General features: G+C 38.9%; 2 protein-coding genes across 3 annotated transcripts in view; one reads left to right on the top strand and one right to left on the bottom strand.

Moving 5' to 3' along the window:
- Window positions 1–7,692, top strand: part of mpp2b (MAGUK p55 scaffold protein 2b) — a 110,636-nt gene extending 102,944 nt beyond the window's left edge. For both annotated transcript variants that reach the window (XM_069904618.1, XM_069904617.1), the window contains one exon: window positions 520–7,692. In XM_069904618.1, the coding sequence (XP_069760719.1) occupies window positions 520–696 (177 nt within the window). In that variant the 3' untranslated portion in view covers window positions 697–7,692. The remainder of the gene's footprint in view (window positions 1–519) is intronic.
- Window positions 7,693–23,106: 15,414 nt separating this feature from the next.
- On the bottom strand, window positions 23,107–24,397 carry LOC138747240 (galactoside alpha-(1,2)-fucosyltransferase 2-like). Its single transcript, XM_069906282.1, has one exon. It carries the CDS (start codon window positions 24,391–24,393, stop codon window positions 23,290–23,292), a length of 1,104 nt encoding a protein of 367 aa, XP_069762383.1. The 5' UTR covers window positions 24,394–24,397; the 3' UTR covers window positions 23,107–23,289.
- Window positions 24,398–25,499: the final 1,102 nt, after the last annotated feature.

Genomic DNA, 25,499 nt, shown 5'->3' with positions numbered 1-25,499 from the left:
GTGGCCAGTCTGTTACAGCAATGCTGCTTATTAATGGTGATGACCTGAGGCTGCTGTGTGCAGTGCAGGTGACACACACTGGCTGTGAGAATGACAGCTTCCATTTGATATCCACCCTGGACCTTGGAAATATGTCCCATGGCTGGGCGGGAACGCTTGGAGAAGTGATGGTAGTTTGCTCCCATCACTTGGTGTGATTTGAGACATTAGGCACCAATCCACAGTTATTTGGACCTTAGTGGTAGAAACAAAGTTAAACAAGAAAGTCTGCAGGTGCTGGGGTCTAGTGCAGTGCAAGTCCTGGAGAAACTCAGCAGGTCACACTGAATCCAGAGGAAACTATATTGATAGTTGCATCGTTAACCCCAACATCCAATGTTTGGATCCACTAATAAATTGTAACTTTTCAATCCTGTCTGCCAACCTATAAAACTATTTAATGCAGAATGCTTTGTAAGGCAGACACAGATGCATTTCATGCAAAAGCAAGTAATTCCCAGTCTATTTTATTTATTTAAGGACACTGATTTGAAGAAAACGGTGGACGAGAGCTCCCGCATTCAGCGAGCGTACAACCACTACTTTGATCACACCATTGTGAACGATAACCTCGACAAAGCTTTCCAAAAGCTTCAGTCTGCCATGGAGAAACTCTGCACAGAGCCCCAGTGGGTGCCAGTGAGCTGGGTCTACTAATGTTCTTCCACAGGGTAGAGAAATGTGTTTTACATGGGACTCCGGTAACTGAGCAGGAAAAAGTCCTTCAGAACTAAAGAGACATCAGTTTGAATGAGTCAGTATGGGGGAAACAAGTTCTGCTTCCAACAAGTATATTATTCCCATTGATGATGAATCATAAATAAAAATGGTTTTGAAAGGAAAGGCTAGGAATGCTCGCAGGCTACCTTTGCGCTGTTTTTTAAACTTTTTCAAACAATATAGGAACTGGCCAGAATTACAGGCCATTTGTGTCCAGTTTGTTGGTTTATGTTTGATTCTGTCAATTAAATTAATGCGAAAAAAAAACAATGCTGTTTTTCTACAAGATTTCAGCAGAATTGCAAACAATTAAAGCACAGGAATATTTACTGTGATTGGTGGAAATCTGAGACCAATGGAGAAAATGCTGGAAAGGCTAAAAATCCTAGTGATGGAAAAATGTCACTGATCTGGAACCGTTTCTCTCTCCAGTGACACCGCCAGACCTGCAGAAATTTTCCAGCCTTTTCCACTCCTATAAATAATTGGCCTGTTGCCTATCGGGAAATATCACCATCGGTGGAATTTGAAGTATTGGTTTTGGTTGCGATGGTTCACCTTTTGTTCCATTTCAAAATTACCCTAAAATGGGCAAATGTCAGAATCTGAATTGCAAGTTAAATCAGAATCAAACATAAAATCATTGCTATTGTTTTAGAAGGGCTTCTTCAAAATCTACAAAATTCTGTCCAACAGTACACTTGCATGAGACTGCAGAAGATTGTCATTCCAGTAATAACTGTGCAAAAAAAAATTAAACTTAAGAGATATTTGCACATGAATGCTTTAATGCAATTATATAACTGTCCGAATCAGGAAGGCAAACTACTGCCATGCACTCAAAGGTGGAAGAGGTATTTTGTATTTTGTACAAACCTGTTAAAGTACTCATGCGCAAATACCTGTGAGCACAGTTTTGTCCTAGACTTTCCTACTCTTTTGACTCTAACAAATTAGATACAACAATGTTGCTTTGACCTCGCTCTGGACATTCATTTTCTGTAGCTCTTGTTCTCCAGGACTTTTTCTTTCCGTCTTGATCTAATATTTACTGACGACAAGGTCTCTGTGGAAGAGTATCTCTTTTTTAATGGCTCACTGGACTTGATTTTACAAGCTGGAGAAAAAGGTTTAATCGGGCCTTCCTTGTGTACTGTCGTTAAGTTCACTTCTGGGCTGAAACATGTTTTCTTCTAACTTCTCTCAATTTGATAGACAGGTTTCTTTTTGATTTAATGTAATTTGGATACAAATCATTCTGTGTGGTTATGCCTATAAACAGAATAACCAACGTTATCCTCCTCCTGAATTTACAGTTACAGAGCAGTAACAACATGTATTCACAATCTTGCACTTTCAGTGGAATTAGATCAAGTTCGTCAACTGTAATTCCAGTTTATGGACAGATATTGTACTACCGTGGATCAGTATGCAATGCAACTATAACCCAGGTCATCAAGGTGGAAGTCTAGACATTTACAAAGCTTCCTCCGTCTATGTCATAATGAAATACATATAAAATGAAACTAGGATTTTCAAAAAGAACAAAAAAAAAACATTTTGGACAAGAAATATTTCGAACCTCAAAAAATATTCAAACTTTAAAGAAGTTTGGAAGTAGGCAGCAGTCGAGAAGCATTTGCGAAAGAAGCTACAGCATGTTTCAGGATTCTGTTAAAAGGGTCTTGTCATGAAATGTTCACGCTGTGTGTCTCTCTTCACAGATGCTGCCTGACCTGCTGAGTATTTCTCGTGTTTTTAGCATTTACTTCAAAATACTTTTTTTTGTTGTTGTTATGCCAATATACCAGTGTTCATTTGTTCTTTAAATTAATAATTTTCATTGAATTGTTTCTATTTTATTAGAATATCTGTAGGGCTCTATTTAGGTTACTTATTAATACACTGTTTATCGTATTGAATCCATCAATGTAAGCACTTGAGATCAGCAGTTCTCAAACTTTTTTTTTACCCACAGAACCCCTTAAGTATTGCTTTACTTACAATGGGCCAACCCATGGACCACCAGTGTTGGGGTAGAGGAGATGGTTGGCGAGCTCAAGTTTCATCCCAGACCACCAATAAGATTTTTGTTTTGCTTTGGTGATAAATATTGTTGAATTTTCATTTTTAGATCAAATGAACAACCTTCTCTTGCACATTCCTTGTTTATTACATCAGTCATATTTGTCACCAAGGACCGATAACATTCCACAGATCGCCAGTGGAGCGCAGTTGAAGAAACTCGACTTTAGATTATTTTACATTACCGCGATTCCCCAACACGTATCCAAGTTCCGTTCTGACCGTCGTATCTCAAAATAGATGCAAGTCAAAAGAATGTTAACATGGCACGTAGAAGTCGTAAATCAAGTCATTTTCAATTGCAAATCGAGCATCTTCTTCGTCTTCTTGCCCGATCTATCAGCAGGGGATGGGTTTTCCCTCTTGCTCGCCATCTTCTTTGGTGAGCTTATGGCGCTTACTGAATGGCAACTGAGAGACGATCACTATCGTCCGCAGACAGCTGTTATTTTCTTTCGGTTGTATGTACGGATGGTCGTAAGTCACATAGGTCGTAAGTCAGGGAGAGGCCGTATTTTCTTTTCCCTCCTCCAGCTCCACAAATGCAATACATTCATGAGTCAACAGGTTGGAATTCCCTGGAGTTGATTATTGCACTGAAGAGGTGTGTGCTATACATGTTTATCCTCGGATGCTATATTCTCACTGCAGCAATGTATGCTTGACACATTCCCCTTTTGAATTAAAGTCATTTCAGAACTAGTATATTATGAGCTTTGCACTTACACTGGACAATGAAACGTTTGCTTTATGAACGCTTTTGGGGTGTATTGTATGGATTAAGACAACTTAAAATTTTCCATTCACATACTTTTTTTTAGATATCACCTATTTTTGTTATCTCCTGTCATACTTTTAAGTCTCCTTCATCCATACAAAAGCATGAAATGTTGTTGAGAATTTTCTTGGCAACTACAGAGTACGAAACTGCACCTAACTGATTGACAACATCCTTGAAGCAAACCAAACTGTGAAGTGCAACATGTCATTGGAAATTCATTTTCTGCCTTCACACTTGGCTGTTCTTGGTGCCGTCAGTGGCCAACATGGTGAAAGGTTTCACCAGGACATAGAAAAGCGGTATCAGGGCAACTGCAATCTATCAATGCTGGCCAACTATTATTGGATAATGACATAAGAGGCATCCGATGCTCAGTACAAATGAAAATCAATGGCAAAACGTTTTTAGGTCAGTTGAACTAATACAATGTGTCAGCGTCATTTTGCGATTAAACATGCTAAATTCAAAAAAAGTTAATTTAATGTTTCTCCAACATCCTACGTGATACAGCAAACCTGAAATTATCTTTGGGTTCAGCTTGAATTTGTGTCTCGTAATCCCCAATTTTTTTTTCAAGAAGCAAGCCTTTTGAAAAAAAATTCTTGTCCAGTGTTATTATCGGGCACTTAGCATGCAACAATAGATAAATTTCAACCCTATTTTTCCTTCATTTATTCCACCATGGAATCTTGGAGTCAATGTCACTTGTTGTCCTCTTCAGTTGCCCTTGAACAGAATGACTTCTTGGCCATTTCAGGTTTGGTTTAAAACTCCATCAGAACCATTGATAAAGATCACGAATTTCCTTTCCCTTGAAACTCCACCTCACCCCTTTAGTGAATTAAGTCAAGCTGTACAATAATCCACTTGACTGATGCTCCCATTTGTTTTAGATTTTATGTAATTATTTAAATTTATGTTCCCAGACTGCAAAGGAAAGCTTGAATTTGCATAAGTAGCCAAGGTCTCTTGGACATTATGGTCCTAGTCGCTGTGCCCCATGTCAATGCCACAGCACATCAAAAATCCTAATTATATTTGCCCAATCTACTCGCATTTCCAGGAAGCTTTACACCTTGTAAGACCTGAGGTTAAATTTTGACAGATGATGAATTACAACAGTTATTTTTCATCATTAAATAGCTGAATATCCTTTTAGATTTTGTTTAATGATGTATTTCTCATCCTAACTGATTGTAAAATGATATTTCTTCCATTGATCACAGATCATCTCTATCATTGATCATTTCATATTGGGAAGATCATTTTTTTAAATAAATCCCTAGGGGTGCTTTTAAAATGTTGTTTTTTTTTATTGTATTTTTAACTTTGTAACAAATTTTAAAAATATCTATATATGTAACATGAAGGATTTATCAATGGTTAAAAATAGACAGTATGAATTTAATTTTTAAAAAACAGGAGAGATAGTATACAATTGCTGTGGATTACTTTTAGCCAAAACAATGACTTCCTTCGATAATTCATACTGCTGTGTGTTCCATGTGAAGACTGATCACAGAATTGTAAAACCTTGTTATTGTTCTCCAGCAGGAATTTATGCTTTGCAGGTTTTACTTTAAGGTCAGAAGACACTGAGGAAAAGTGTTTCTTGTCATTCTTGAAGAGGTGTTTTTTTTTGATGTTGATATCTGACATTGCTGTGGAACACATCTTTTTTGAAAAAAAAACTTGCATGTCCTCCTGGAATCTAGGCCTGTCACTTTTTTTTGAACCTGTCATGGGAGATGAGTTAATAGAGAAAAAAAACAGTGATGTCTTCCAATCTTACACTTATTCTTGTGTTTCTCAAAAATAAACAGGGAAATAATTAGTCCTGGTCTCTTGAGGACTTATTAAACATACATTATAATTTGGCAACCACGTACTTTGGAAAATTATTTAACTGACATGCATTTTTTTATACACATATTCATAAAACTATGATTTGGTGTCCGTATATCCCAATCCACTGTTTGGTGATGGTGACATCTTTCAAAGCTCCTTCTTCTGTTATTCATGTACAGTAAAACCCCATTATCTGGGATTCAAGCAACCAGCAAAATAATTACTTAAAATAAATATGTTAAAAAAAGGAAGTTTAAAATTGGCGTGCCTCACCGTTAGTTTGACAATCACTCAACATGCAATCTCAAGCAACCGTAAAATTCATTTCTCCGGCATCTACCAATCTCCGTAGGTGCTGGATGCCAGGGGATTTACTGTATTTCAACTTTGTCTCTCCAATAACAGCCTCTTCTTGGAATTCTTTCTCTGAAACCCAATACATCAGTCTCTATATTTTCCTTTATAATCATTTTTAACTTAACTATGAGGTTAACATTGAGCAATTATTTGGAAGTTGTATGTGACTGCCATTTTGTAGAGCATTAATTTCATGGAACAGTGTGACACTCGATGTTTACAAAATCCAATATTTATTGTTATTGAATCCTTGAATCTGCTTCAGTCTGAAAAGTAGTGTCAGCCTGCAGTGTGGAGGTGGGACAGCGCTTGCTTTTAGGCCGCTAAGCTTTACAATAATTAGCATCTTTCTGAAATTTGCTCCTTTCTTCAAAATTACTGTAAGAACCTAAGTTGTGTTTCTTAATTGCACAGCAAAGCAACTCTATTCTCAAGCACCTGTTTAAAAACTATGCTCGGATATTCCCTTTATCTAAAGGGAACTGTGTAAAGACTCAATGATATCTATTCAATATTTAATGTTTAAAATCAATACTCTACTACTCTATAGTTGGGTTTATTTACCTGCAAATTTAAGAAGGCCATATAATGCATTGAGGCTATTCAATAATTTAGTATAAATTTTAAAATTTAGACATACAGCGCAGTAACAGACCCTTGCTGCCCAAATACACCTAATTGGCCTACAATGCTTGGTTAACAGTGGGAGGAAACCCACACAGACACAGGGAGAACATTCAAACTCCTTACAGACAGCGTGGGATTCAAACCCAAGTCCCGATCGCTGGTGCTGTAACAGTGTTGTGCTTACTGCTGTCCTAATCATGTTCATCAAGGCTGAGCTGATTTTTGAGATCACAGCCATGACCAGAATTTTTTTTTCCCCTCTCGCACTGTGACTAAGTGCTGGAGAAAATCAGCAGGTCCCATAGCATCTACAGAAGGCATAGAACTAACGTTTCAGGCCTGAACCCTTTGTCAAGGTATGAGCAAAAAGCTGGCAGGCACCTAAATAGAAAGGTGGAGGTGTGAAGGGAAGAAGGGGCAGAGGGAGGAGCTCAGGCCCAAAATGCTGGTTATCCATGATTTCCTATGGATGCTGCAGGACCTGTTGAGTTTCCTTGAGTGTATTGACTACAATTACAGCATCTGCGAATGTCCATGTGTCACTTCTTTCTCTCTTAATGGTTTGATTTAGGTTTTTCTAGGCTTCTTGCTGAAAATTCTGAAATGATTTTCAAATAAGGCCAAAATAAAATTATTCCTCACACCTTAATATCAATATTTCAATGCTAAGGAGGGTTTTGAGTCTTTTGTGGAAACGATAGCAACAAAACAGATTCAAAACCTGCATTTCATTTATTGCTTCAATGATCAATTATATGAATTTATGATAATTTAGGTAAATAGCAACTGTAGAGCGTGTCGAAAGAATCAAAGACTTGTTGATCCAAACCAAGGCTTTTATTAACTAAAAGACTGGAGCATATCACATGTAGGTCGACCAGTCCAGAATGACCTGGTCTGGCTAGGAGCAATCCTTTAAGACCTCCCAATAGGTGGGGCTACGCTCTCAGCCAATCACAATCATCCTACACTACCATCTGTACATAGACACATCACACCAACCAATCAAAGTAATGGGCCATGAAAATAGTATTAAAAAAGGGTGCTGGAAATCTGAAATAATGACAGAAACACGCAACAGGTCAGGCAGCATTTTTGAGGTAAGAGAAATAAACTTGACGTTTCATCAGAACTTTGAAAGAAATATTTATTTTTAAAAACGGTAACTTAAAGTTTCAGGGTAAGAGGCAGGATGGATGAACTAAGGCAGTGGTTCCCAATCTGTTTTTTTTTTTCACTCACACACCACCTTAAGTAATCCCTCTGGGATGCCAGAGCTGGTCAGTGGTTAGTAAGAGATTACTTAAGGTGGTATGTGAGTGATGTACAAAAAGGTTGAGATCTAAGGGAATAAGAGTGAGACTAGCTATATGGGTTAATGGGACAGGTGGAGGGTGATTGTACCTCTATGGGATATCTGAACTGATTTTTGTCTATGGCAATGAGGGGAAATGATACCCATTGTAGTTGTATGGTGCTATTTGTCCGTTGACTTTGCCTTACCAAAGAAATAGCTAATAATATGCACTAAGGTGTTGGCATAGATACAGATTCGACAAGGTGATATTTTCAGCTCCAAGAGATCACACTCTCTGAAATACCATATTTAGCAACATATAAGAACCCCATTTCAGTAGGGAATATTAAGATTTTTTTTAGTGTAAATGTTTTAGTGTATTTACAGGTATGCAGGCCTTGGTGGCCACCATGCTGTATGTATACCGGTAATTGAGAATGAACGCTAGGACATGGAAGGAGGAGGAGTACCAAGCATGGAAGAAACAGGTATGTGTTCCTTGTATGTTCAGGATAGAGGGAGCAGCAGTAATGGGGAGACTGGGGAGAGGGGGTGATGGTAGGGGTAGGGTTACAATTTGGGGTGGTGGTGCTCAAGGGGTTAGGGATAGGGGCACCCTAAGGTGGGGGAATCCCTCCCTGCCTAATACCTGGCCCAGGCAGCAATATCAAGCAGATAACCGGGTGGGGGGGGGGGGGAATCCTCCCTGATACCGGGGCCTTGTGGCAATATCATGCATTTGTATTTTGGTGTGCAATGCAAGATGGCGGCGTGAACAGCGACGATGATTCCTCAACATATTCAGCTTCACACGTACAACCTGGGGTTGTTGTTTTTATCTGAGCATTTTGTTTAGGGAAAAAAGTGGATCTTTTATGCTGTCAAGTATAGTAGCCATAATCATTATGGAGCAGGGCAAATTCAGAATTAATTGGTGAGTTAATTTAGCTGTCATTGTATCCTTTGCCGTCCACTGTAAGACATCCGAATGGAGATTCATCCTAAATATGTGATGCTATTGCAGTGTATTGTGCTCCACTTGTGAACTTTGGTTCCATTTATTAATCAAAACACTGTGAGCAAATGCTGCACTTTACCTCATTTAACAAAATGATAAATTCATTATGTGTACGTTTGGATTATCACGCTGTGGTTGCCCAAGAGCGATCCCTGGCCTGATACCTGTTTCTTCTATATTTTCTCTTCAAATTCCGTATACATTCCAAAAGTTTACAAACAGTGGAAGGGATTACTAATGTCATTTTGTTACCAATGTTTATAACAATTGCTGATGTGCCTTATGTTATAAAAATTGCCCCAGTGTCGATGGAAAGCAAAGTAACAAAATTCCTTCTAAATTACCACTGCGCATTTAAAAATTGCCACCTTCCCCCCCCCCCTCAATTTTGATACATAGAAGTTCAAAGTATATTGCTACATTTTTCTTGTATCAAAACATTATCTCTTTAATGGATATTTAGAAGTCAATGAATATGTTGGGAGATTGTCATGTCCTTTCAATAGTTTTTAGTCAGTGGGTTGAGAAGGGTTTAATATTTATCCCAGGATTGAACTGCCCAACAGTCTGCACTAAATTTTACCCAAATAATAAACAACACTCATTTTGTTGGACAACCATTACAACCAACTAATCTGGAATAATTTAATTTTGATTGTTTAAAATATTCACTATTTTCATATCTAAAACATTAATGAAAAAATATCCATAAACAATTCTCGATCAAATGCTGCTGGATTCATTGAACACACACACACACACACACACCTGTTCAAATATCTATGTTTACACTTGCTCAATACATATATCCATTTCATCTAATAAAAATCTTTGTACAGTCATTTCATTAAATATTAGTGCATTCACAGGATCAAAGTGGGCATGCTCTCACTTAATCATACTTTTACTTTATGTTCACTCAATCAAAATGTGTGGCCAGAAAACTGACCATGCTTGCACTAATTCATATTGCTTTGCATTTTATTTAAATTGAATGCCCATGCATTTATTGTATCAAAATCCATATTACAGAATCAAATTTTCTTAATCAAATGTAACGTAATCAAATTTGTATTTTTTTTTGTGGATGAGGTTGCTAAACATCTTGAGTACGGTTGTATCAGAATTTATCAAAATGTTTTGTGCATTTGACGTCCTGCAAAATATCCAGACGTTTCATTTTCTTTTTTAAAATATATCAAAATGCACAAACATTCACTTAATCAATATATCTGTACATGTCATTATTGAAATGATGCCATTCATTTAAATAAACTCTGTGTCTCAGTTGTCCAGGTCTACCTGTACCAACAAGTGTGTACACTCCGTGTTCCAGTTTTGCGGAACTGGTTTTTTTACCCAACCACCAGCTGGTTTGTACTGTCTTCATAACTGGTGTTCATCAGTTCAGAGTATGGTATATATTATGAAAGGTTAAAAATGGCTGGAGTCCAAAGAGTAAAGTTCAATCTAATTTAGAGGCCAATGGACCTATTTTAGGCTTCAAAAACCAATTCTAATACTTTAAAGAATATAATTATTTTAGTTAAGACTAGAGCACTGTTCCTCTTTATGAAAAGTGCTGTCCCTTTAAGCTGCATCCTGTTTATAGCTACTCTATCAGGATATCATTTAGAGCTCAGAGAAAGAATAAGCAATGCTTGAGAAAGAGCAAATTGTACATATTATACAGATGTAAATTACTAATGAATTCACTACCTTTCACAATGAAGGGCATGGGGAGTTGTACAAGTAAAGGAGCTTTTACTTTCTGCTGCTTCGGGATGCAAATCATCATGATAATTTACATGTAGGAGAGTTGGATGTGTGTTGCACTCATATACACTCCGACCAAGTGCTTCATAAGTCTGCACAATAAATACTTTGTTTTTTTTGAAGTCTACAGTTCTAATGCACAAGCTTTGTCAAGTGTTCTCCAGTACAGTAACATTATGTTTCTTCTCATTGTTGGATAAATATTTTCTTTGTATTATATACTCATGCAATGTGTTTTTTATTAGAAATAGTTAATTTCAGAATGTTATATCCAAGTAAAATTTCAATTACTTGCCTTTTGTCATTTATATACACATTAAAATATTATTTTCCAATTAAATATGATTTTAACAATACAAATTATATTTGAGGGGTGTATTTTGGATTTAACATTTTAATCTTTTTAAATGCAGCAATTGTATATTACCTTTCATCCTCCTTTAATACTTGCCTTCTCTACGTGGTGGAGAATCTTCTGTAAGACGTGCACATTGAAATTATTTGTATTCTGGTCTAGATTTTACCTACTTAAGCAGAGGCAAGTCAAAATATTTTTCTTAGTAACAAAAAGATGTATTATGCAGGTGATTATCAGTGAATGCTTAATTGAAACTGTGGTTACTTTTTGTATCCCTGCCTCAAATAAATTGTGAGCAGTATTTTTGTTTGTAGTTTTTCTAAATTGAGAAAGGAAAAGTGTTCGGACTGGTCAAACTAAATCGTGCAAATGATGAGACATTGTGTGTGAATGTACAGTGTTATATACATTATTAGTAAATTCTGTGATTTGGTGTGTTCACTAAGCAATAGTATGTCTTTCTACGAAAACAAGAAAATCTATGTTGTCCGTAAAGTTACAATTGTGATTTCCCTTGTAATTTTTTTTTTAAATGTTTAGGTTATCTGTTGAATGATCCCTGTTTAAATTGCAGTATACTGTAATTACGCAATACTTCTCTGTTCTATTACTTTTGTGTTACATACTGAAGTTAAAACAAGAGTTAATCGATTTATTAATGAAGACAGCAGTTTCTCTTATTATTTAGTGAAATATTTGTGTATATCTAATTTCAAGTAATTAAAAAAAGTTATCACCTAAGTTTCTTGTTCTACAGTGTGAGCAAACTGCTTCATTTGGGCGTGTGTAAAATAAATGGAGAGATTAGTCAATGTCGATTGAGTGTGGCAGTGTTGTGAGTGACGAAACAGGTTAGGTAGGTCTCAAGGCAAGGACTCTGAACACAATTTTTTTTGTAGTGAAGGGTTTTATTTACAGAAGGCAAGTATGGGAAAATAGAAACTGATGCAGCACACGCACACAGAGTTTATTAGCATCCATGGGAAAGTAATAGCAAACAATAATAAATATGGGGAAAATAGCGTGGGAACAAAATACACACACACATTCATACAATGAACTGGTACATACAATGATCAGGGAAAAATCACTACAACGCCCCACCCACCCTTGACTCGGTGCAGGCGCAGCTCGATGCTACAAGGGACACTAATTAAATGCTCCCAACCCTTTTTAACAGTGCACATCTTAACAACAGTTCCTTCAGCACCCTTCTACATTTCTAGACCTGAAGTGAAGCAGGGTGGTCTCAAACTGACAGAGAGAACAAGTAGCACATGGCTCCTTTATAGTGCTGGAGTTGCCCATTCAGAGCCAGCTCTTCAGCGCTTGATGTCCTGATTTGCGGAAACTGCCAAAATGTTTGGCCTGGAAGTCAGCCTGAAGAAAACTGAGGTCCTCCATCAGCCAGCTCCCCACCATGACTACCAGCCCCCCCACATCTCCATCGGGCACACAAAACTCAAAACGGTCAACCAGTTTACCTATCTCGGCTGCACCATTTCATCAGATGCAAGGATCGACAACGAGATAGACAACAGACTCGCCAAGGCAAATAGCACCTTTGGAAGACTGCACAAAAGAGTCCGGAAAAACAACCAACTGAAAAACCTCACAAAGATAAGCGTATACAGAGCCGTTGTCATACCCACACTCCTGTTCGACTCCGAATCATGGGTCCTCTACCGGCATCATCTACGGCTCCTAGAATGCTTCCACCAGCGTTGTCTCCGCTCCATCCTCAACATTCATTGGAGCGCTTTCATCCCTAACGTCGAAGTACTCGAGATGGCAGAGGTCGACAGCATCGAGTCCACGCTGCTGAAGATCCAACTGCGCTGGGTGGGTCACGTCTCCAGAATGGAGGACCATCGCCTTCCCAAGATCGTGTTATATGGCGAGCTCTCCACTGGCCACCGTGACAGAGGTGCACCAAAGAAAAGGTACAAGGACTGCCTAAAGAAATCTCTTGGTGCCTGCCACATTGACCACCGCCAGTGGGCTGATATCGCCTCAAAACCATGCATTTGGCGCCTCACAGTTTGGCGGGCAGCAACCTCCTTTGAAGAAGACCGCAGAGCCCACCTCACTGACAAAAGGCAAAGCAGGAAAAACCCAACACCCAATCCCAACCAAGCAATTTTCCCCTGCAACCGCTGCAACCGTGTCTGCCTGTCCCGCATTGGACTTGTCAGCCACAAACGAGCCTGCAGCTGACGTGGACATTTACCCCCTCCATAAATCTTCGTCCGCGAAGCCAAGCCAAAGAATAGTGCTGGAGGGACAAGCCCAGATCATTTACAGGGTGTTAATAGCTCGGTGTCAGGAGGGTTAAGCCAATTACAATACCCAATGGCCCAAGGTCAAATACAGGCAGGCTGGAGAGTGAAGTCAGATTGACAGCTGGTGTGTCCTTTGACTAGGTAGGGAACAGTGCTGTCACGTGACAGGCTCAGTCCTTCCCAATACAGACAGGTTGTTTGACCTTCTGTGCTGTCACAGCAGGAATGTGTTTCCTTATATGAAATTAAAATAAGAAAAGCTGAAAACAGCAGGACAGATCCTGTTGCACCAGCTTCAGTTGAACACGACAACTATGAAATCTGCTACAAGGCTAGAAAAAAAGTAACAATAAAGAACTTAAATACAAATTCCAATAAAATAGAGCATAATAAAAGAAAAAAAAAAGAAATACATTTCTCAACCTCTGGGACAACACAATGCCAAGATTCCAGTTTAACACAAAATTGTGGTAGAAGCCCATGTCATTTGAAATTTAATATTTGAATTATTAACCAGATATTTATTTCTTTTCCAAATTTAAGCAAGACAATATCCCTTAGCCATTGTGTATATGTAGGTGGGGTATTACCTTTCCATTTAATTAAAATTGCACATCCGGTCATCAACAAAGGTGAAATGCAGCATTGATATTTGTAACACATCATCTTCTCGAAATGTTCCAGAAGAGCAATTAAATGACTGGAATTAAAGAACAGGTAATCGTGAAAGTCAAGATCAGAGCCAGACATTGGAGCGTGATTGATGTTATAGTTGAAGGTGCAGGAATACAGGATGTGTCAGGAAGTGATGTGGAGGGTGTGGAGAGGAGACGACCTTTTCCTCCTCGTTACACATTTCGATACAGGAGTATGAACATACAACCTTGTATGTATTATTGACATTGAAGTATCAATCAAACACTGAGCTTCTTATTTGCCCACTGGACCCAATAGACTTCATCGTTCAAACAGGTCACCACCATTTACTTTAACTCCCATTGAGAAAATTAAGACCTAAAGGACAGGTGCTGTGCAGCCTTAATATTCAGATCTGTGTTTGAATGATTCATTTAAATAGCTGTCAGTTCCATCCAGAATAGCATCATGTGACCTGCTGATCCCCAGTCCTGTAATGTCAGTGCGCGATCATTTCCTGAGGGAACACAAACCTTTGTAGATAGTCCGAAGATATCTAATTGTTCGTCCTTGTTAATTATATGAACACAATTTTCCTTTCATAAATCCATGTTGATTTCAACTAATCCCAACTGACAGTTCATACTTTTAAAGTTTTTTTTTGGGGGGGGGGGGATTGACCTAACAGAAGGCTCATTGTGGAGAAGCATGGCTCTTGTAAATCTTCATTTTACAGCTCAGAGGGTAAGGAACTTCATAAAATTCAAGTAAAAGCCTGTGGTAAACATCTATATGTATATATTTGCCTGTTTGGGTACACCCATTGGCTGACTGTACCCGTGGTCCCTTTCACAGCTCCTGAATAAAGGTGGCTGTTCCACAGTTCCCAGTGCAGGACAGTCGAGCAGCCTGGACCTCCCTTTGTTCTATAACAAATAAAGCCTATCAGTTTGCACATCTTCAGTTTTTTGGAGTAACTGATGGTGTATCAAACAAAAAAGCTCAAACTAATTCTTTATAATGGAATACCAAAGTGAACACAACCACAGTGAGAGAGGAAAGTGGTCAGTGGACCTGCGCACTGACTGAAGGTTTGATAGGAAATGAGTCAGACAGGACACTGAAGGGCTGGAATCTGGAGCAGCAGACAATCTTCTGGAGGAACTCGGCGTCCGTGGGAGAAAAAGAATTGTCTCTGTTTCAGTAGAGAACCTTCATCAAGTAAGATTTTTTGAAGAGTATTTGTCCATGGAAAACCCAAGATGAAAATTTTAATTTTAATTTTAAATGTTGCTTTCATCTCATTATTGTTCCATTATAAACACACACACACACACACACCCCTACATCCCCAACAAAGTAGTCACACCTGCAAAGAGTTTTGATAACCAAACACGAATTAAATTGAAAATGAATGCAGAGAAACACTGCCACAGTGAAACCTTCAACAAAGGAAATTTGGACAATTAACTCTATTAAACAATTTAGCTAACAGATGGATGAATAATTGGTAGTACATCTACATTTCGCCATCTGTAACCAATTATCTGTTTCCTATATAAATTACCCTTCCACCCAGCTATGACATTTTGATCCAAAGAATACATCGGCAACATTGAGATCTTCATTACTGGATGGATGGATGGTGCACATTATAATAGCCCAGGGGACTATCTTTTACTGTCAGGATATCGATGGCTCCAGGACCTTGTATCATTGCTTACAAGTAGAAATTCTCTGTGACTTTACCTTTCATGGGTTTATTACAGAAGAAACTAATGCATTATCTTGAATACATCGGGGAGAGTGAAAACGTGAAATTTGCTGGTGTCGTCTGGCCTAATTAGTGCCTGTGGCATATTCTGGTTTTCAGATTCTGGAGTTTTTTGGACCATCAGAGAAAAGCAAGGCTAATATTACAAGCTGATGAGCCTTCAAACTGAAACCAAATGGGAATGTAGGTTCTCTGAAATGACAATCCTGAAGGAGGTAACTCTCCTGGTTGAAAGACCAAACCAGAAATCACCCAAACAATCCAAGAGGCCAAGTGTCGGAGATCCAAGTGGGAAAGTGATAGCCAATTAAACAAACAGGAAAACAAAATGTCTGGGTCACTTCTGCATACTGAATGGAGGTATATTTCAAAGTGCATTTGTTTTTTTCCAATTTGGAGACAAATAGATTATATACCTGGAATGCAGTGCACTGAATAGGAATGTTTTCTGTCTTAAGAATGACACTTTAGTTGCACTTGAAATGATTCATTCAAGTCAGATTTCAGATTTATGATCAGAGTACATACATGACCTCACATATAACCCTGAGATTCTTCATCCTGCAGGCGAGGCAGAATTGCCACTTCTTGGTAATGCAAAAAAAAACCATAGTACACAATTTCCTCAGTCCAGGAAATATCCTCTGAGATAGTAAAACCCATGAATTTAAATTTACTCACCGACTCCACCTCTAATATCCAATCATCACTGAAATGTAGAACTCTGGTTTTCCCTTCCTAAAATCCACAATCAGCTTCTGGGATTTGGTGCCATTGAGGGGGAGGTTGTTGTTGGTACACCATTCAGCCAAGTTTTCAATCTACCCCTTTTATGTTGACTCATTTCCCCTTTTAATACAGCCCATTACCATGGTGTCATCAGTGAATTTCTAGATGTTGTTATACTAAGCCACATGGTCTTGGGTGTATTGTAAGTGGGGGGAGGGGGGCTAAGTACACATCGCTGTGGTGCTCTGGTACTGATGGAAGAGATGTTCTTACAAATCCTCACTGATTGTGGTCTGGAGATGAGGAAATTGAGGATTCAATTACACAGTGGGGTCACAGTTGAGTTCCATGTCTTAAAGTTTCAACAAGATGATGATGTTGAATGCCGAACTGTAGTTGATAAAGAATTTCCTGATGTATGCATCTTTGCTGACCAGGTGTTACAGGGTATTTCGTAGAGCTAGTGAGATGGCATCTTCCATAGACTTGTTGCTGCGGTGAGTTAATAGGAATGGATCCATGTCTCCACTCAGACAGGAGCTGATATGCCTCAGCACCACTCTCTCAAATCAGTTCATCACTGTGGAACTAGTTGCCACTAGTTGGAGGTAATTTAGGCAGGCTACCACACTCTTGGGTACTGGTGGGATTGAGGACTGTTTAAAACAGGTGGGTGCCATGCGCCCTCAGAGTGAGATGTTGAAGATATCCACGTACACATTAGTAAGTTGATCAGCACAGGTTTTCAGTGACTGGCCGGTACTCCATCCGGATTGGAATATTTCCTTTCTTTACTCTTCTGAAGGCAGCCCGCACATCATCCTCGGATAGTGACAGGATGGCTTCAGAACTGGACTGCGGCCCCTTAAATTTTCTTTGCATTCAAGACTCCCAGCTGAATTTACACGAGATATAAATTTGATCAATTCCGTATCACTAATCGCTGCGTCTTCTAAAAACAACTCCCACCTCTTTAACAAGTCTCAACATTTTATTTTTTGTCACATAAAGATGATATTGCCTGATTGTGGTGATATGACCACCAACTTACTGCAGGGGGCGATCTCTGTACTTTAGAAAGACCACCTAAGGGCTGACTCCACCTGCCCGGCTGTCAATCAGCTAACCCGAATATAGACCTGAGCCAGCCCCTCCTGAGCCAGTCACACGGGAGCCACTGAAGCATGAACCGGTGTTCAGACTTTTAACTGAATAGAACTTGTTGTACAGTCTTTTGAGTGTTGTCCTTGCTCGCTGCTACGTCAGCACACCACAGAGATTAATTCCAATTACAACAACCTCCCATTTGAGGGGAAAAATGTCTTTTACCTTTGTCACTTCAATGCCAGCATTTACTATGGCACTAAGCCTGTTTAGAGGTGATTGATTTTAACATATAATTTGAATTACCCAAAAATATGAAATATGAAATGAATATTCAACAGAATTAGACAAAGCAAGATAAAAAGCCCTTCATGAGCTCAAGATATTGTATACATTTTTGTGATAATGAGGTAATGTGGTAAATACTCCAAAATACTGGAGCAACTCAGCTGGTCCCTTTGGCATCTATAGAAGTCGATGATATAATCTGAACATTTTGGGCTGGGTAAAGGAAATGTGGTAATCAGGTACTGAGAACTTCATGACTGTTGTTATGGATGTATTGTGGGAAAATTGAATGGCTAATGCATTTTACCTATATTTCATATGCAACCTGATGGTCAAAATGGACAACTGCAAAAGCAAAAAGAATGGATACAGAATTTCAGTCTTCAATTTGGAAAGATGGTGGATTTAGGTGAAATCTCTCAAGCATTAATCCGGACAGATTTTACATCTACTTCTTCTTCCTGTATCTGAATAAGGGCATTGGTTAAGTTATTCTCAGGGACTACACTCTCTCAAATTCAGATTAAGGGATCTCATCAAAACTTAGAAAATTCTCACAGAGATCAATTGGTGAGATGCAGGGTAGATGTCTCCCAACTAAGTAACAAGAGACAAGTTATGTTGGTTTTGAGAAGGGCTCTGCAATTCTTTGGTTGTCAGGGTTCTGGAGGCTTAATTTAAGGTTTTAATTTTAGAGTCACAGCACTGAAACAGGCCCTTCTGCCCCACAAGTCCGTGCCACCTAAATACTACAATTCACCTACCAACCCCATATGTTTTTGGAGGGTAGGAGGAAACTGGAGCACCTGGAGGAAACCCACATTCTGGGTTGTGGTCTTCATTTTTCAAAGGGGATCATGGAGCCATGGGATAGTGTTGGAAAAGGACATGAGGCAGAAGGTCTGATATTGATGAAGCAAAATGCGGGCTTTTCGGAGCAGAAGATGGCTAACTTCTGGTTTCACATTATGAATTGTTCTCCCTGTATGGAGTTCAGTGGACCAATCCATATGACCATAAGATTATAAGACCTAGGAACCGAAATAAGCTATTCAGTATTGAGTCTGCCCTAAACAAACTGACCTCATACTTATCTGGGGACCTAATGACTGGTACTGAAAGACAGGCAATCGTGAAGGTCAGGATCAGAGCAAAGCGTTGGAGTGTGATTGATGTTATAGTTAAAGGTGCAGGAATACAGAATGTGTCAGCAAATGATGTGGAAGGTGTGGAGAGGAGACGGCCTTTTCCTCCAGGTAACCTTGTAAGATGTAAACATTCCCAACTTTATGGACTAGTGTCATTATTAACATTGAAGTATAAATCAAACACTGAGCTTCTTATTTGCCCGTTGGACCCAGAAGGCTTTGTTGTTCAAACAGGTCACCACCATATGACCTTACCTCCTAATTGTTGTACTGGGAGCCCAGTGAGAAAGTTAAGACCCAAAGGACAGGTGCTGTGCAGCCTTAATATTCAGATCTGTGTATGAATCGTTCATTTAATACCTGGCAGTTCCATCCAGAATAGCATCATGTGACCTGCTGATCCCCAGTCCTGTAATGTCAGTGCGCGATCATTTCCTGAGGGAACACAAAGTTGTGCAGATAGTCCGAAGATATCTAATTGTTCGACTTTGTTAATTATATGAACTGGATGTGTTGAACACAATTTTCCTTTCATAAATCCATGTTGATTTCATCTAATCCCAACTGACAGTTCATACTTTTAAAGTTTTGGGGGGGGGAATTGACCTTACAGAAGGCTCATTGTGGAGAAGCATGGCTCTTGTGTTTGGTGAAGCTGGCTTCATTTCACTAATCTTCACTTTTCATTCTACAGCTAAGACGGTGAGGAACGTTATAAAACTCAAACGCCTACACCAAAAAAAAGCTAGAACAAATTCTTTATAATGAATAACCAAAGTGAACACAACCATGGAGAGAGAGGAAAGTGGTCAATGAACCTGTGCAATCACTGACTGAAGGTTTGACAGGAAATGAGTCAGACCTGATTTAGATCATACCTGATTTAGATCTTCCCAAAACTTTTCCACATTCTCACATGCCCAAATTGCATGTACTGTTGTTCCCGTTTCCTTCTTACAGCGAAAACATCTATCTGATACTGTTGGGTCCCATTTATTTAACTTTTGGGGCCTGTGTAACCAATTATATTGTATCATGCGTAACCTCGTGTTTATTGTTTTTCTCATAGTTCCGGAGCATAGCTTTTCCTATTTTTAATTTTTTATCTTTATGTTTAGATCTCGTTCCCACTTTTGTTTGGGTTTACAGCTTATTTCATCGTTCTCTTTCTCTTGCAGTTTGATGTACATGTTTGTTATAAATCTTTTAATTATCATTGTGTCTGTAATCACATATTCAAAGCTGCTTCCTTCTGGTAACCTCAGTCTGTTTCCCAATTTGTCATTTAAGTAGGTTTTCAGCTGGTGGCATGCAAACATTGTACCGTGAGTTATACCATATTTGTACTTCATTTGTTCAAAAGATAATAAATTATTTCCCAAAAAACAATTTTCTATTCTTTTGATCCCTTTTCTCTCCCATTCTCTAAAGGAAAGGTTATCTATTGTGAAAGGGATTCGTTGATTTTGAGTCAATATTAATTGTTTTATTTTTCTTTTTTACATGAATCTTCTTCCATATGTTGAGTAAATGGTGCAGTACTGGTGAACTTTTATATTGCACCAACTTTTCATCCCACTTATAAAGTATATGTTCTGATACCTTCTTCCCTATTTTATCTAGCTCTATCCTGGTCCAATCTGGTTTTTCCCTTGTTTGATAAAAAACATGATTTGTATCCTTGAAGTAGACTTAAAATATGGCAGAAAAACTCATTTTATCTAAAAAAGAGTATGAGATAGGAAATTTTTTAAGGTGATTTTTGTGATTAGCAGCTCAAACTCCATAAAATAAACTCAAAATCTCGCCAATCAGCTGGATGTAGTTTGGTGCTCTGTAGTTGCCAAGAAAATCCTGTGTATGTGAGCCTTGTTGAGACTTCTCCCACATGTGATTATGGTTTGTTATAGAACTGTGTTCAGACTGGCCACTTCTTGAACACAGCACAAGAAAACTGTTGAAGAATTTGTTCGATAGGCTGATGGCTTCATGGACAAAAGCCTATTGGTGTGCAATTCACACTCAATGATTTTTTTCCTCAACAGGAAAAGGGAGATTAGAGTGTACCTCAGTACCTTCTGTATGCTAGCTGTCTTTCTGAGGCAGTAGGAGATGTAGATGGAGTCAATGAAAGGGATACCACCTGAGCTCCATTCACCACCTTCTGCAGCTTCTGATCTTGGGAAGAGCAGCTGAAATCCACGCTGTAATGCATCCAGTGAGAATGATTTTGATGGTGCACCCACAGAAGTTGTTGATTGCCACGGGAGACCATGTCAAACTTACTTATTCTTCTAAGAAAGAAGGAGCGATGGTGTGCCTTCTTGACCGTCAAAACTTCATTGGTCCAGTTCAAGACCCTGGAAATGGTAACAAAAACTATCCACTGTCTCCACTGCAGAAGTTTGAGTTCTACTCCCCACCCCTGAAATCCATGATCTGTCCCTTTGTCTTACCGACATTGAGGGAGAGGTTGTTATTTTAGCACATCCCACTAGACTCCCAATCTTATTTCTGTGTTCCATCTTGTCATTATTTGATATTTGGCCTATAACTGTGGTGTCAACAGTAAAGATAAACTTGGACCAGTATTTAACTGTAAAATTGTGGGTATAAAGTGAGCAGAAGACTGAGTTCGCCTCCTTGTGGAGTGCTGGCATTGAGTGTGATTGTGGAGGAAAGGTTGCTGTACATCTTCACTGATTGAGTAAAGTTGGAGAAAGATGAACGAGGTGACATTTGCTTGAAGATGCAATACTTATAAGATGAGCACACACGGTTCATGAGAAAAAACAAACAAGGCAATAAAAATTTTATTTTTATATTAAAAACTATTGATAAAGACTGGAACATGTTTTCCTGAAATTTTCCTAATTTGGGACACTCCCAAAACATACGGATCAATGAGGCTTTAAAAATTTTGCGCTTCTCACATGGTGGATCAACATCTGCATATAAATAAGATCATTTAGGTTTGGACCTATGTATTCTATGTACTACCTTGAATTGTAATAAACAATGCCTTGCACAATTCAAACTAAGAGCAGATTAAGTTTTAGCTTTTAGCTCATTGATAGCCAGGTGAGTAACTTTAAGGAAATGGAAAGATGAATCTTCACCTATTCATACACAGTGATTACATGATGCAATGTCCTATTTAAGTTTGGAGAAAATTAGATAGAAAGTCTCAATTTGAAAAGACATGGGGCCCATTCAAAGAATGCTATCAGGATTGGCTGATTTAAATGATTTGGATGTTCCAGCGATTCCCTGTCAGGTTTCTGAAGGTTGCTACTGGATCCATATCTTTACTTTTTTTCCTTCTATAAGGTAAACTTTAATTAGAGGGAGGGGGTAGATTAGATTTAGTTTTAGATTTTTTTAGAATTTTTTTCTTTTTTATTCCTTGTTTTTTAGATTAACTGATTAAATTCATGTTTAATTATCTTATCACATTAGACCAAGGCTTGGTATAACATAACTTGATTAGTTTCTATCCAGAATTATATATTTAAAATAATGTTAAATCAACAAAAAAGTATGGATTTAAATTAAATTTATTATATGTAGATGATATGACATGCTTTTTGTTATATTAATAGATTTTGATAATAAAAATCATGTGTTGTTCCTCCAATTCGCTGGGGCTGTTGAGGGAACAGTATATGAGGACATGGACAGATATGGGAGTGTGACAAAGAACTGAGATGGTTGGCTACAACACAGATTCCCTCTCTGATCCCTGCTTGGTCTTTGCTGTCCCCTCTGACCTTCCTCTCTCTGACTCGGAGCGCTTGGCCCTCAGCAGAAGCCATACCTTCATCCCCCTCCACCCACTCCTTAATGAGTTCCGTGCATGCCATGATGCTGAACTCTTCTTCCATTGCCTCTGCCTCCAGGCTCACTTTCCCATGACTGTACTCCCAGTAGCCAACCATTTCAGTTCTGTGTCACACACTCCCATGTCTGTCCATGGTCGTATGTACTGTCTCACCAAGACCACCCACAAATTGGAGGAACCACACCTGATTTTCCATCTGGGCACTCTCCAGCCTGGTCACATTAACATCAACTTTTGCGGTTTATGCTCTCCTTTTCCCTTCCCCCCCCCCCCACTTCCTTTCCCCTTCCCAGTTCTCCTCCTTACCTTTCCCCTCACTTCACCCATCCATCCCTCCTCCACGATCACTGTAGTTCCCTCCTTCCCTCCTCCTGCTTTGTGACTACCCCTCCCCCTTCACTTTTGTTCAGACACCTTCCGATATTTTCTCATACCTTGATGAAGGGCTCAAACCTGAAATGTCAGTTTTGTATTTTTACCCTTTCTGTTTAAAAGGACCTGCTGAGTTGTCCAGCATTTTGTTTTTCATTTTAACCAGTGTCTGCAGATTTTCGTGTTTTACTTCATACAATTAAAGAAGCTTAATTTGCTTTACTTAATTTTGTTGAATTCAGTAGAGGTGATCGATCAGCAGGAATGCCAATCCATTCAGGTAAGAAAGCTGCTTCATACTTAAACACTTTCAGAAATGGTGAATTAGGCAGAGTGAAATTATCGAGGAAAATGGTCTCCCCCCCAGCCAGGTAGCCTGCCCAGTAGCCAAATGTTCCTATTGTCATAATGGTGTGATTACAGTGAGCAAGGATGGCAAGGTCTTGACCTGGACTGTTTGAAGTTTCTGAAAAGAAAACATCTCCTCTGGCATTATCAATGTTCTTCTTACACCAATCCTTTCCATCACTTGTCACTGCAAAAATTGCATCTTTGTATTTATTTCTGAAGTAATCCATTGCTTTGTCTAAATACTTCTTATCACCTATGACCCCTTTCCAAATATTTGGCATGACCCTTACATAATCGCCCCTTCGAACATGAACACCAACAAATGTGATATTCTTCCGTTCCCCACTAATTTTCCTGAGAAATGCATTTGTCTCTTCCTTGATAAAGTCATGAAAGGTGAATTCTCGGAGAATTTCATCTCGTAAGTGATGATAGAAGGTCCAGGAGCACGGATATCCCGAGAGCCATCGATAGTTCCCCGGAATATTGTAATACGCATTCTCCATCCAGTCATGTAGAGGATAACCCCGCCAACGTAATTTTTTGATCAAACTTTCATGGAGGGTCGGAAGGGTAGTTTTGAAGAGAGGAGACAGATAATTGGCCATGGAAGGCAAAATATAGGCTTGATGACCATTCAGCTTTGCCAAAGCATAGAGTGTTGCATATTCCCCCATCTGGTTGCCAAGTCTTCCAATAGAATTTATTGTCCATATTCCCTTTGGAATCATCTTTAATTGTACATCATTATCTTTTTTTAAATCCACCATTACAGCTTTTGGATACTTATTTTCTTCCATTTTAGATTTACTCGCATGTCTAAAAACAATAGAAATAGATGTCACTGAAATAAAACTCAAGATTATGATGCTTATTTTTATCTTAGATTTATAAATATGAATTTTGCTTGGTAGAACTCTTTCCACGGATGTTTGTCCTTTTAGTTTCATTGTTTTCTCCATAATAGGTCAGAGTTTCTGAAAATGCAAGAAATGATGATTATTCGCGAGCTCATTGTGAATTGGAACAGTTCTTCAAAGTTTGCACCCTTGATTTTAGATTAAGCAATTTTTGGTAACAATTGGGTGCAGACAGGTGTAAATAGAAAGAATGGTTAATGAATATTAAATAGTCTGAATGAGAGTTCAGTTCAAATTTTGATTGAACCATTGATATGCCCCCTATGCTGTGCTCACTGTATGTGCCCGGAGACCAATATTGTCAGACTTTGTTGTTGATACATCAGCAGCCTAACTTGGATGATTGATTCAACCTCTAGGAACTTGGTTTTTTTGCTCCTTGCTCACAAGAGTCTGATATGCGTCAGCACTAAATTGACACAGGTTTATTTCCTATTGAATTCTTGCAATCATATGCCATTGATCGGGATTGCTTAAAAAAACAATGGATTCATGAACACACAGAGCACGGAGACAGACCTCTCCAATCATCGTTTGTCCTGTCCATCAAGCACTCTCTTCTTATACTAATCCAAGTTTACCCTCCCCACATTCCCCTTCAACCTTCTCTAATTACACCCCCTGCCTGCAGACTGAGGGCAATTGAGCTTTGACTGACAAATCTACAAGTTTTGGGAATATGCGGGAAAACTGGGGCACCTGGAGGAAAACTCCACGCAGCATCACCAGAGTTCCAGATTGCACCAGTGTTGCTGGAGCTACAAGGCGGCAGCTTTGCACACTACACCATTGTGTTGTCATGTGCAGTTTGTATTGAAGGAGAACAAATAAACCTGGGTAAACAAAGGCTGTTGTTTAAAATCTGTGGGAGAAATTTCTAATATCTTTAATGAAAATTAAATGACCAATGTTCTCACGAGAGATAGAGCACTTTTGGTAACTGAAGGCAAAGGTTATGGCAGATTTGCAAAGTGTAGCAGATGTCACAGACAATTTGAGAATGCCCTTGAATGGTCCAATTAGAGTAGTCAAAGCTAACTGGCACCCGGGTGATATTGAATTGTGAACAGGCAACCCCACAATTCAATATGATTATGATTGATCTAACCCATTCCTCATCTCATCACTCTGAGCCAATTCCCTTTGCT

The sequence above is a fragment of the Narcine bancroftii genome, chromosome 12 (assembly GCF_036971445.1).
Source record: "Narcine bancroftii isolate sNarBan1 chromosome 12, sNarBan1.hap1, whole genome shotgun sequence".
Classification (NCBI taxonomy): domain Eukaryota; kingdom Metazoa; phylum Chordata; class Chondrichthyes; order Torpediniformes; family Narcinidae; genus Narcine; species Narcine bancroftii.
This window is presented reverse-complemented; position numbering and strand designations above follow the sequence as displayed.

Excerpts from the sequence above, each read along its gene's own strand:
- LOC138747240 (XM_069906282.1), bottom strand. The coding sequence starts at position 24,393 with ATGGAGAAAACAATGAAACTAAAAGGACAAACATCCGTGGAAAGAGTT.